Below are 14339 nucleotides of genomic sequence, written 5' to 3'. Positions count from 1 at the left end.
CTATTTTTAGGCCTCTACTTGAAAATTGCATACCCATACCTTTTAGACTGTAGATCTGAAACTACAAGGTCTATTTAGATCATTTTATGGTATAATACAGGTAAAACCTGTGAGAGACTTGTTCAGATGTGTAAATATTGTGTATATGTTACTGGTTAATAGTGAATGAAGATGGCACACAGCTCAAATTGAAAAATTGCAGGTTCGTCTGAAAAAAAAGCACTTTTATTGAACTTTCTTTTTGAAATAATGCAGATTGAAGCCTAAAAATACTCCACAGTCATAGCACAACAGGTTTGTGGTCTGTCCAAGCAAATTTAACTTAGCAGGCCAGCATAAATGAGGTCTGAGTACAGAATTTCAACCAAAATTCTGATTTTCGGAACCAGATTTTGCGCTGCTCTATTCTAATTTTATATACTATATAACTACATATTAACTCTATCAATATTTGCACCCTGATGCTAGCGGCTAGCGAGCATTGCAATGCATTTTATAGCATAAGCACTCATGGCCAAACTCATAAATACCTTCGGTTTTTCTCTCCGTGGAACCAGTACAAAGCTGTGAGTGGAGAACGGTAAGATGGCACTGCCCTTCACCGAAAAAAATCATGGGTTTTTGGTCACGTTTTATGAAAAATGAGTACAATAACGTCGCAGATTATCCAGTTCAAAGCTACCATCATTGTTGCTGCATCCGGTTTACTGCCGAGCTGTTTCCAGTATAAGAGCGGTCAATCCAGCTTGGGCGAGCGGTCAGACTTCTGGCGAGCGGAAATTTACGCTCGGGGAGACTCGGTACTTCTTGCAACTTTACAGAAAAAGGTCCCTTTTATGATCCTTCCTGGACCGGCCCCCAGGCTGAGAACCACGAATATACATTCACCATTAGCCTGTAATGTATATAAAGAGCCCACAACTCCCTGCATAGCTAGATATCACTAGTAATTTGTTTTTTTAACTGTTTCTTGGCCTGGATTTCACAGACAGAGTGATTCATCTTCTCATTATATAACCTTTGACGCGGTACTTCTTGCTGGTCCTAGACTAACTCTCAACAGACTAACAAGACAACAACAAAGACATCCCTCCTCACTCTCTCTGACAATCAGGTACACATTCACTTGTGCCACCCACCCCCATAGGTAGCTAGCCTGATTCTAGCCAGTGGTGGGCCGTCAGGGCCTGCAAGGCCTTCTCTGCTGGCCTAAACAGAATCACAAAGTTATAGCTATTTTATAATTTAATAACTTTTCTTAAATACACAAATACACAATACTATGTATTATAATTTATAAAAAGATTTTCCTATTATCTTATTTTCTCATTGCACAGCTCCTGTCTTCCTCAGTTGCTCTGCTTCCAGTGCAGCTTGTTTTAAGTAGAGCTTTTATCCAATCAGATCTCACCTCTGTGTCTCTAGGTAAGAACAGAGCCAGAGGCCTGCAGACTCTCAAGTGCATCCATGTGCAGTTTAAGTGAATGGGGACGATATTGTTGATTGTCATTGTGTTCAACCAATCAGATCTTTAGTTTGACATGTTGGGCGTATTCTTTGACGTGTCAGAGCCTGCTAGCTGGCCGACAAGTACGTGATTGGTTAGTGGTAGGGGTGTAACGGTACGCGTATTCGTATTGAACCGTTCGGTACGAGGCTCACAGTTCGGTACGCATGACGAACCGAATGTGTTTCAGCCCTCAAACACATTAAAACGTATTCAAGAAATACAACTGGGGAGGCTCGACTGTCTTCACTGGCGTCCATGAATGGAGAAGGACTTCTTACTGGAACTAAAACACACGGATGTACTGAACAACCGTGAGATTAAACTCTTTATTAACAAAGAAAGGAGGAAGCACTTTGTCTTTCAATAGTGAACAGCAGCTCTGGTAAGTTAACTGTGTTTATTTTTATATCTGCAGTAGCTTTAATATGCTTGATTATATATTATTATTTGTACAACTTGTTTTTATGAAGATGGATTTTTGTTTGGTTTTATATGTGATAGGAACTATTGTTACGTCCAAAGTTGCTCTGGGGACATATTTAGCTGGTGCCAGTGTTGCCAACTGTCTTGCTAAATCTGGCGACTTTCCAAACCCACATGGAGACTTTTTTTGTCAAAAGCTACTACCGGTAGTGACAAATCTAGCAACTTGTTCTGGTGTTGTTGTTGACTTTTGTGGTGCTTTGACTCGTTAAAGCGCGTACGTTCTGCACTGTCATGAACGAGCAGCGCGAGCTGCCGTGATCCGCCCCAAAGCACACACAGGCGCAGCAGTCCCAGCTGCAGTCAGAGCGGAGAGGAGACGCACTCTATCTACAGGTGTTGGCTTCATTTTGACACAAAACAAATAATAACAGAAGCTGTGTTTCAGCTGCAGGACAGCAGTGAAGGCCCAGGTATGAAATGCACGGCCCGCCACTGATTCTAGCATATCTAGAATGATTAAAGATTCTACAATCCTTAATCGTTTCTTCTTTCCCTCCAAATGCCCCAGTAGCAGACCTTTGGATGAACTACTATGAACAATTTACAAAGAGAACAATGTACTTCAGCATAAATAGTTCACAGAGAGGTCTGTTGATCTTACGTGGCTCAAATTACTGAAAATAATTAATTTGGTGCAGAGTGAGACGAGCACAGCTACGGGAGCACATTTTTTGGGGGGGGTTAAGTGTCTTGCTCAAGGACACATTGACATGCATCTAGCGGAGCCAGAGCCGGGGATCGAACCGCTGATTGAATGACGGCCCTGCTCCACACTTAGCCACCATCGCCCACTGCTAGTTGCCTGGCACCTGCTGATGCGTCAAGTCAACGAAAGTTAGCCGCTATAGACCAGATGTGGTTTTTATTTTTTGTGGTATAATTCTACCATCAAATTTGAAGCAAAAATCCTCTGTAAATAACAGTAACAACATTACAAAGTTTTGCCTAAATGTTGTTAAGAATGCACAGGGGAATTATTGATGAAATAAGAAACTGTGCTGAGAAATTGTTAAATGGCTTTACTTTGAAAATCCTGACAGGAAACACCACTATGGTTTACTGTGAATAGCTTAATGACGGTCCCCTGCTGGCTGCAGCAGAGCTGGAGGAGAGTGAGTGGAGAAGCATCAGAGCTACGCGGGGGTGACAGGAGTAATCCTCTCCTCTGAACACCGTATGAATTTCCAGGATGAATTTTAATGTCAGCACACAGGGCGAACAGATTTGGGGGAGACAATGCCAGTCCTGCTCCGGCACCATTTTTTGAAGCCCAAAAACCGAAATTTTAGCGGCGTCCACGGACAAATCACATTAGCAGGCATCGACACTTCCAGCTCACCTCGTCGGGCGATGGAGGTTTGCCATTAAGGGCTTGGGGGAACCGGAGTCCGTGGGAATTTCGCCAAAATTACGACGGGAATCAAATACAGCTCCCTGTCTCCCGGCAACGGGAGAGACCAACGACCGCTCGTTATGTCTCGTGCCAAGGAGCGACTGAAAGGCGGGAATGAGACCAAGGACAGCGTCACTCTGCTGCCGTGCTTTTATTTTGTAGAGGTGAAATATCTAATATATCTATCTATCTATCTATCTGTCTATCTTCATATCTATCTATCTACCTGCCTATCTATCTGTCAAAACCAACCAACCAGTCTGTCTGCCTGTCTGTCTGTCTATCTTTTTATCTGTCTATCACATCAGAGGTATAAGTGGAACTGACTGTTGTCAGGCTGCTGTCTGTTTGATATGGTTGATATGTTGCATGGTTCACTGACTGTTCAGCTGGTCTAAGGAAGCAAGCAACCACACTGAATAACAAATATGAAGTTATCATTATGGATCATATGTATACTATTGAGATGACACATAACAAAGAGCCAGACAGTGTGTAATCCTGGTAGCTCATGCAGTTTGAGAGCAGTGATGCTGAGAATCTGTATTCACCTCGTCCCTGTTTACCCTGTTCTTCTTCTGCAGCCAGTGACGCTGCAGTCTCAACAGGGCATCATGATTCCTTGTGTATACGTTACAGCAATGTTGTGGGGCGGGATGCAAAGATTTACACAGCTTGATTCATGCAAGAATGCTCATCATCTGTGTATCATCCGTCAATACACCTTGATGGGAAAAGACTGAAGAGAGCCACAGTGTTCATAGAAGACTGTGAATGACAACTGTCCAAATATGAACATATACTTCGATATCATGCCACACTAACGCAATTTAGACAGAATTTAAACATCAGCATGATGAAATGCCCGTCCCCGTCACATCACTGTGTTCCACTGTCTCTGTCACAGTCATTGTTCCTCGCACCAGGACTACAGCCGACAGTGATGCTGCATTCACTTCCTACGCCCCCAGACTGTGGAGCAGCCGTCCTGCAGCTCCACAATCTGCACTTCTTTTATATTCAAAATGATGATTCACATTATTACTAGCACAGTAGTAGTTGTGGTGGTGGCCTTTAATGGTGACTTACATGGTGAATTACATTTCGATTATCATATTGGAATATGAACACAGGACACTGCATTGTCTCTGACAGGCCCTGATGAATGAGGGCTTGTTGTGATTTTGTAATATTTTCCGAGTCAGAGAAAGTCAAAGTTCCATTACTATTGCTCTGTGTTACTTAAAGGACCATTTCAATTAGTGTCAGCCTAATTTTTATGTACCTGCCATGGACTGAATGCTTACACATTGTATTACAGAACATAACGCAGTGGCAGCCGTGCTCTGTTCACCACTTGAATTCTCCACCTGATGGTGCAGTTAACCACGAGCTGATCAGCAACAAGGCAGTCATGTTTTGCCAGAGTCTGCCTTCCAAATTTCTGGTTTGAAAGATTGAAATGGTAGGAATGATCAAAGGTGTTGGGGCTCTATTGAGTCCTGCTTGCTGCTGCTGAGCCCCTGCTTGCATCATCAGGTGTTGAATGTGGGGTTAGAGTGGGTTAATAGAGTCTTTGACCAACAGACTGTACTAGCAGGTCATACTGCAACAAATACTGACAGTATCTCCTTACTTACAATTAACTGAATTAGCAGGTAACCTAAATTGCTGTAGTATGTATAAATGAAGGCATTTATATGGTTCACAGTGACCATATCTTCCCTGATAACCTAATCACGTAAAAAGAATGTTCAAGCCATTAAGTATTGTATTTCCATAAAGTTCGATGACCGATAACAAAATAAATAAAGAACGGGCCTAGATCAGCAGAAGCTGAGATTACCTGACATTTAGTCCTTAATATAGGGCAAGCTCCAACATCACTGGTCCTTAACTTCCCATAATGCAACTCAATAGCACCTTTACAGTGTGCTGTAGAAATTAGTCCTAAAACCCCCAAATTAGTCAGCATTGTACACTTCCGGTTTCCTTGTCTCCAAGTCTGGGATTTTTGAACAGGCTTTTGGTTAGATGCCTGAAATAAGGTCTGTGGTTAACACAAGCTTAGGAGATTCTAAGGTTTTCTTGTACAACACCAAATATGTCAGAAAATATCCACTTGTGAATTTTGAAGTTTTTACGTGTCTTTATGAAGGTGTTTGCTAGCAAGTAACTATATGAGACTACAAAACGTCATCATCTAGTTTAGTGGTGGTGACATGATGTCATTGCTACTATAGCGTATTGCTACTAACGTTAGCTTTTTACTTCTGGTGATTGCATTGTAGTGTTCATTTGTGAAGATGATCTTATTGAACAAAATTTAGTGCATTTAGTGAAAACTCAATTGAGATACCATTTACAGTGAAATAACCAGATGGGAATATCTGCTTTTACCTCATCCAGTAAATAAAATATGCTAAAATATGCTAAAATCCAGTATGTTTCATTCATTGATTTGCAAAATTGCCCACAACTGTCCACCAGATATATTAAATGGAAATCTATCTCGGTGTTAGAGATATAAAACAAATTCTGGGGGTTGACAAATTTCTATTATATCATCCAACTCTATCTTAACACCTAGTCTGTCAGGCTCCTCCCCCTCAGTTTGCAGTACAGACTTTGTGTTGGAATTTGGTCTCCAAGCCCAAACCTATTACGCTACAAGCTAGAAACCAATAGTAAAATGATTTTCCCCTCGATGGAATTACAATGCTTCCTAACACATGCTCTATTACTTGGGGTGAAGCTGTAAAGCATTGCCACCTTTGGCGAGAGAAGGCTGCTGCCACTCTCTTGAACATGCATGGCTATTATTTGCTGCTGCTGTCTGAGTGGATGATGGTTCACCTTTCTTTGGTGTGCCACCAGGAACCACAAGAAAAACAAGAGCTAATGTTCCTGGATTGTATGTCCACCTCTGGAGTAGTAAACAATGTGTATGATATCAGTAAGCTAAACATTCTATGTTGATCGTTTCATTTGGCTAACTAGAGTTGGCTAGAGTTTTTGTTTTGCCGGTCCGGTACGGTGTATAGGCTTAAACCGGTTTGATTTGATTTAACCGGTATTTGTCGTTGTACCACCTTCTGGCTAATTAAAAAGTAGCCTACATCAACAATCTATGCCATCGGTGTCACAGTTTTTTTTTTTTCTTTATTGATGAGCAAAATGACAACGTGACATAATATCATGCGTATATATAAACAGATAAGAGGAGCCGTGTGCTTAACGTTATCGATCTAAAGAGAGTAAGAGAATGTGATCGAGACGGTGAGTATTAAGTCAGCAATAATGTTACATGCCTATGAATGTTGCTCAGTGGTACATGAAGCAAAAAGTGTTTGAATGAAGTACAGAATTACCCAGATCATCCAGTGATTGTCCTCATCCATTGGGCCCATAGAGCATGCACACTAGCATTTGCTTAGCCCCACCTCCCAGGCCTCAGTCCAGCCTCGTTCTCAGGCTCATTCAAACGAATGGAGGGAGGAAGGTAACTCTGCGTTCAGCTATTAGTGCATTTTACAACTTTTTGGACTCTCTTTCCCAATGTAAGTCTATGGGGGAAAGTACTTTTGGGTGGCAGCACGTGATGCACCAGGAAGTTGTAATTCCACACTTTGGCCAATATATAAAATTTGCTTCAAATCTCTGCACTCTTCTACGTGGCTGAAGGGGTTATCCCCAAATTTAGAAACAGCTTCGGCCCAGGCTCTCTTAAGGTGGGCTGACCTTTAAGGTGGACCACCTATTCTCATTCTAGTGGCAGGCTGCTCCTCCCAGTTTTGGTGGACTGGCTGCTGAATGAAGTGCAACACCTAGCACTCATCCTGCTCGGAGACTTTAACATCCAGACTGATAAATTAGAACCTCTTCTTTCCTTCCTCTCCTCTTTTGACCTTTTCCACTCCTCTTCTCCTCCGACCCACAAGGCCGGCAACCAGCTGGATCTTATCTTCACTAGACACTGTTCTACTGCTAAGCTCTCCGTCACTCCCCTCCAGCTCTCTGACCACTTTTTCATGTCTTACTCCCTCTCACTCCCCCCCATACTTCCACCACCTACCCACATGGTTTCTACCCAAAGTCATCTCCGCTCCCTCTCCCCGGCTGATCTTTCCTCTTCTGTTACCTCTGCTCTCCCTGACCCAGAATCCTTCTATCTCCTATCCCCTGATACTGCTTCTGATCTTCTCCTCTCCACCCTTTCCTCTTCTTTGGACAACCTCTGTCCCTTCACCTCCAGGCCGGCACGGCCAACCCCACCTGCCGCATGGCTGTTGGACTCAGTGCGTACTGACAGACGGAGCCTAAGAGAGACTGAGCATAAATGGAGAAAAAGCAAACTCCCGGGAGACCTTAACTTCCAAGCTCTTATTTCCACTGCTCTTTCTACTGCTAAAGCTGCCTTCTTTCGCTCCAAAATCCTAACCTCTGCTTCCAATCCTAAAAAACTCTTCGGAACTTTCTCTTCACGACTCCAACCCCCACCCCCTCCTCCTACTTCCTCCCTGACGATTTCGCCAACTTCTTTGACAAGAAGGTAAAAGATATCAGATCCTCCTTCTCTCAGCCCCCCTGTCCACCCTCTCCCTCTCTACCATCTCCAGCTCTTCCCCCACAGCTCTCCCTCCCCTCTCCATGCCCCATCTTACCCTATCTTGCTCCCCTCTCCCCCAACGACGTCCTCAACCTTGTTACATCTAACCGCCCCACCACGTGCTCCCTTGACCCGATCCCCTCCCCTCTTTTTCAGTCTATTGCGATTGAACTCCTTCCTTTCCTCACCCACCTCATCAACACCTCTCTTGTTTCAGGATGCTTTCCCACAGCTGTCAAGACTGCTAGAGTCACCCCCCTTCTGAAAAAACCATCACTTGGCCCCTCTGATGTCAAGAACTTCAGACCGGTTTCTCTTCTACCATTTCTTTCCAAAACACTTGAACGTGCTGTCTTTACTCAACTATCCTCCTATCTCCACCAAAACAATCTCTTGGACCCCCACCAGTCCGGGTTCAAAGTGGGTCACTCAACTGAGACAGCCCTCCTTGCGGTGACGGAGTCGCTTCGCGCAGCGAGAGCTAACTCTCTCTCCTCTGTCCTGATTCTCTTGGACCTGTCTGCGGCGTTTGACACTGTGAACCACCAGATCCTCCTCTCCACCCTCGAAGGGATGGGCGTCTCAGGCTCTGCACTCTCCCTGTTTGCATCCTACCTGACAAGTCGATCCTACCAGTTGACATGGAGGGGGGCCGTGTCGGAACCACGCATGCTGACTACGGGGGTTCCACAAGGCTCAGTCCTGGGCCCCCCTTCTCTTCTCGCTCTACACAACATATCTGGGTTCTGTTATTCGCTCGCACGACTTCTCTTACCATTGTTATGCCGATGACACCCAGCTGGTCTTGTCATTTCCCCTTGGTGACACTCAAGTGGAGGCATGCATCGCTGCGTGCTTGGCTGACATCTCGAAGTGGATGACGACACACCACCTCAAGCTCAACCTGGACAAAACCGAGCTACTGTTCCTCCCGGGGAAGGGTTGCCCGCACCGAGACCTGTCCATCACCATTGATGATACCGTGGTGACGCCAACTCGGACTGCGAGGATCCTGGGTGTGACCCTGGACGACCAACTGTCATTCTCAGCAAACATTGCATCGGTGACACGATCCTGCAGATTCCTGCTCTACAACATCAGAAAGATTCGCCCCTTCCTCACTGATGAGACGGCGCAGGTGCTCATCCAGGCTCTTGTCATCTCTCACCTGGACTACTGCAACTCACTACTTGCCGGAGCCCCGGCGTCGGCCATCAGACCTCTGGAGCTTGTCCAGAAAGCTGCAGCTCACCTGGTGTTCAATCGCCCCAAGTTCTCCCACACGACTTCCCTTCTCCGTTCTCTACACTGGCTACCTGTAAGAGCCCGCATCCAGTTTAAGACTCTGGTGCTAGCCTACAGGGCAGTGAAAGGAACAGCTCCTTCCTATCTCCAGGCCATGGTCAAGCCCTACACTGGTTGCCCCGTCGCTCAGAGGTCCCTGCGGCCGATCGACCCGGTCGCGGCTGTTTCCTGTCCTGGCCCCTCAGTGGTGGAATGAACTCCCCACTGACGTCAGGACGGCAGAGTCGCTGCCCATCTTTCGGTGCAGGCTGAAAACTCACCTCTTCAAGAAGGCTTCCCGCTTAGCACTTACTTAGCATCTATTGTATTCATACTAGCTTATTGCACTTATCATTTTCATGTTAGTTTGTGGCACTTACTGCATTCGTTTGTTTCTGCACTGTACGTTGGCGCTGGTTTATGCTCTTAGATGCTTGTTTGAGGAAAGGACATGCACTTATTACTTCTGGTGACTAGTTCTCTCGAAAACCGATGTTGAATACACTTATTGTAAGTGCTGCTAAATGACTGTAATGTAAATGTAATGAAGTAGTAACATTTTGTCTGGTCTGGTCTGGTGTTTGACTTCATCTCAAACCGGTTTGACATTTTTTACAAGGCCCAACTCTATTGCTAACACTTTCCTCTATTTTAAGATACAACCCACTATATGTGGCTACGTGATGAGATTAGAGTAGGTCGATTTAGCAGCAACTTGTAGATTATGCTTCTATTGCCTTCACTGTGCGTGTAGGTGGTGCTCAGCTATGCAGTGAGTGAAACACACTCAAGGTTGAAGACAGCAGATGGCCAACAAATGGAATGATGACTTTATTAAGAATCATAAAATATTCCATAAACAAGAGTTAGACCAAAGGTCTGGTAAAAATGAGTAACAAGGAATCTGGATTCAGTACAGATGAGTTGTCAAATTAGTTGCGTTGTGCTTCATGCCAGGAAGACACAAAGTATTACATAGGAAGCACAGCAAGGTAAATATTCATATAGTGTCCACAGGAGCAAAATACCAGGGATATACATATCCCAACAGTATGTCAGCAGTTACTCAGTGTGTCAGTGGTAATCTGCTTTAGACAAACTAAATAAACAAACTGTCACTGAACAGCTGATCGGGTAAGGCTTAGACAAAGGCATGTTGGGGAGTTAATAAAAGATTTGTGTCAATATTTGCTTGGAAACATATCTGACAAAAGGCTGTATATATGCTTACAATGTCAGGCAAGCTGGAAGGCCCATGAGCCTAAGCATCAGGAATGTTTTTAAAATGCCTTTTTAAGAGGTGTTTTAAACTAAAATGTGTTAAGTCCTTTAAGGAATAACTCATTGTGTAGGTTGTGTTTATGTTAGCGAGTGTGCGGTTGAGAGAGCAAGGGAGAGAGAGTGTGTGACTGACATCAGTATGAAGTTAGCATTAACGTTATAGCAGTTTAGGCATTTGAATAAATGCCACAAATGCTCAAGAGCCAAACAGTGATTCGTTGGTCGCGGGACGCGTATTTTTTACGAATTAAAGTGAAGGGGGTTAGCCCCAAAATTAGCCCCAACTTCGGCCCGGGCTCACTTAAGGTGGACTGACCTAAAAACAAGACACTTGGCCGCCAGGCCTAACAACCTTTTCACCGGAAACCCTGAACAGCAGCTGCAATAGGGGCGGTCACTGTGCTAGCAACAGAACACCCAACTGAAGTCAAACTGCTGGTGGCAGAATAACTGTACGTGTTTGGTTACAGTATAAGATGTGCCAGTGGGGGTGAAGTTGTGCCCTACTGCCGCCCATTCAACACTGATGTCACTGGGTGACAGGTGCAGCCGTATCCGCTCTCTGTTTGGAAGCACCTTTCCTGTCTTGTTTGATATTTAGATGACATCATTTAATTGTGTGGCTATCCTGAGTTGTATTCATGAATGAGCAGAAACTGCAGCAGCAAGCAGGGAAGAGAAGTGGAACTGGAGGTTCTGGTAAGTTTAGAAATCAAACTCTCCTGCCACATACAGAGTTGTTTCTTGACATTATAGCCGATGTAGGTCAGGGACTTGTGGCTATAAGACTGCAAAACCAAAAGCAGTGGTCAAAGAAAGCTTGTGCAGTGGGATGGAGGGTAGAGAGAACCCTGACATTCTTCTCCCACTCCACACCGCTTGGCCAGTGTGAAAACCAGTTGGCGGTTGGCAGATTGGCGGTTCAATCCCGCCTCCTCCGGTCCAGTGTGAATGGGTAAAGGTTGACATGCAGTGTGCCCACCAAGCAGGCATCGTGTGTGGACGTACAAAACAGGTTGATCTCTTGTCTTGTTGGCCAGATATCCAGTGACGTCCAGAATTAGTTGATGAATGATGTTTCGACAAAAATATGAAGAAGCCTTCAGTTAAAACTCTTTATCCAGGTTGTGCGATATACATCGGACATGCTCATGTATCATTACAGAGTCCGCCTGATGTGTCGGTGTGGAGTGTGTTTCCCTGTCTACTGCGGGCCAGTTTCCAAACCAATCTTCGAATGGAGAATAGGATCAAACTGTGATCCGACCAAGCTATAGGCAATCCTGTATATTAAGTGTCAGGCACACTGAATAATGGATGATTGACTAATGAGGAAAAAGCCTGTTGGCACGTAGTTTTGCAGATTTTATGCTTCTCTTGAAATGTTGCCATGTTAACTGTAAACAGAGCGCGTGATCAAGGATAGTTTCAGCTTGGCCTCTTTTTTGCAGAATTAACAATTTTGTAAAGTATGGCAAGATCCCAAAATTGCACATCAGTATCTATATGAGTGTTTGGTGAAAGGCTGAAATTTCTTGGCTTTTAGTTAAAAAAGCAGTTTGAATCTATCATAAATATTGTTCTCCTCATTCCCCCTGACTGAGCTGCTCTGTTTCTCCTACATTTTCTATCTCACACACTGTCACACCATCCTACCCACCAACTGGCTGCTAGGCAACATGGCCCTCTGAATGGTGTGTATTTTTACATCTGCGTGTTCAGGGCTAGAGCCGTTAAGAGGAGAAAAACATCCCTACTGCAGCCTGGTTTCCTCTGTGTGCACAGTGGCTACGAAGGCTTTGGTTGACTATGGGTCTCGAAAATTATCATTATTGTACTCCCTTCATCAGATATGCATGATATAGTACACACCGGGGGATTTACATCCCAAAGGTTTATAATTGCGCCAGTGACAGCCGTGGCTGGAGGCATTATGTTTTCTGGTTATCTATCCGCCTGTCCGTCTGGTCCATTATAATGAACACGATATCCCGGGAACGCCTGGAGGGAATGTTTTTCAAGTTTGGCACCATTGTCCCCATGGTAGTAGCTTAAAAGAATTCCAGCAGTAGTGATATTTGTTGTAGTAGTATAAGTATTATTCGCAGTATAAGTATGAGTAGCATTTGAATAAGTACTAGTTGTAGCAGTAGTGATATTTGTAGTAGCAGTAGTAGTAGAAGTATTTGTAATTAGAAGAAGTAGTATCAGCAGTCGTACTAATAGCTGTAGTAGTATTAGTACTGGTTATTAGTACTGGTAGTAGCAGGAATAGCAGTATTAGCAGTTGTGGTATCAGTAATAATAGTAGTGGTAGTGGTAGTAATAGCAGTAGTGGTAGTAATAATATTTATGGTATCAGTAATAGCAGTAGCAGTAGTAGTAATAGTAGCAACAGCAAAAGTTGTAGTAGTAGTGGTAATACTAGAAATATTAGCAGTAGTAGTAGTTGTCGCAGTATTAGTAAGAGCATTCATTATTTCAACAAAAAAGCCTAATTTTGAGCGAAACGTTTAAATACAGTTAATCCATGAGGCTTTTATTTTGAAAGGGTGGGACTGGGTGGGGGAGGGAGGGGGAGAGGAGACATAATCATCATGTTTGACACATAAACAGAGGTTATTAAATGACAGGCTTCATCACAAGCAGTTCAGTTAGAATTCACTCTCTGGGGCTTTTATTTTGAAATGGGGTGTGGGGGAGAAGGGGAGAGGAGACAGAATCAAAAACCGATAAACAAAAACCGGTTATTAAATGACAGGCTCATCACAAGCATTTCAGTTAGGATTCATTCTGTGGGGCTTTTATTTTAAAATGGCATGTGTGTGTGTGGGGGTGGAGGAGGGGGGAAAGACTTCTAAAGATCCCTAAGACCTGAATGACTGTATGAGAGACACAGAGAGATAGAGGGAGAGGAGTGGATGTGCACATGTGTCTGTGAGTCTGTGTGTTTATCAACATCACTAATTGGCTCAATCGCAAACACCTGTGTGCCTGAAGCCATTTCATGGAGATAAAACAGGGAAAACCTCTCAAACAAATCATCAAAACTCCCATAACCGTAGCTCCTATTGCTCCGACATTAATAATTGAGGGGAAGAATGAGTTGAAGAACAGATTCTGTAAAAATTGTGTCTGTAGTGTAAAAAATGTGGCTTAACTGGCGATCTAGAAATGGGGTACCGTGTTCTGTGGAAGATGTTTTTGAAGCAAAATTTAACATTGGTCTCTATGGAGCAGAAAGTTGGTTTTCCTCTCAATTAACGGCTTCCGTGTCAAATGTGGAAATCTGTGGGATTCCACAGTAATTTTTCTACGACAGGGACAATATTAGCTACTTCTACATCCAGAAATTATGCATGAAGTGTGAAGATTGTGGACACAGTGGCAAAACACAAATGTTTTTTTCACAAGAATCTCAAGCTGCTCTTCACTCTAGCGGTGACATCACACACTCTAAGCTGCGCAATACACACCCATTATAAAGTCAGAAAAGGGCTGAAAAATCATAAAAGTTAAATTGCTGTAGTTCAAAAAGTTTAAAAGATATCAAAAAGCTGAATCATGTTGGCAATAGTTGAGGATTTTCTCAACATTTGAAAGTTGAAATGGTGTCTGTAGCTGAAAGTATGAGGAAGTTGAAGGATTTGAAAGTTGAAGAAGTTTAAGAGGATTTGTAAATATTCTCCATAGAGATCCCATTCAAAAAAAGTTGCTAAAAGCTTTATAATTCAAAATGTTGAAAGGTTAGAAATAGAAAAAGTCATAGCAGAGAT

At 43.6% G+C, this 14339-nt stretch overlaps 1 protein-coding gene across 1 annotated transcript in view; it reads left to right on the top strand.

The window, feature by feature from the left end:
* Positions 1–3469: 3469 nt before the first annotated feature.
* The window catches only part of LOC306789554 (phospholipid phosphatase-related protein type 4-like), a gene marked incomplete at both ends in the record, with an annotated part of 94715 nt that continues 83845 nt past the window's right edge, over positions 3470–14339 (top strand). Inside the window, one exon of the mRNA XM_079285561.1 lies at positions 3470–3553. Within this exon, the coding sequence (XP_079141687.1) occupies positions 3470–3553 (84 nt within the window). The remainder of the gene's footprint in view (positions 3554–14339) is intronic.

This window comes from Melanostigma gelatinosum (genome assembly GCF_949748355.1).
Source record: "Melanostigma gelatinosum genome assembly, chromosome: 15".
NCBI lineage: Eukaryota > Metazoa > Chordata > Actinopteri > Perciformes > Zoarcidae > Melanostigma > Melanostigma gelatinosum.
Note: the sequence above shows the minus strand (reverse complement) of the source record. Positions and strands in the feature narration are given on the sequence as shown.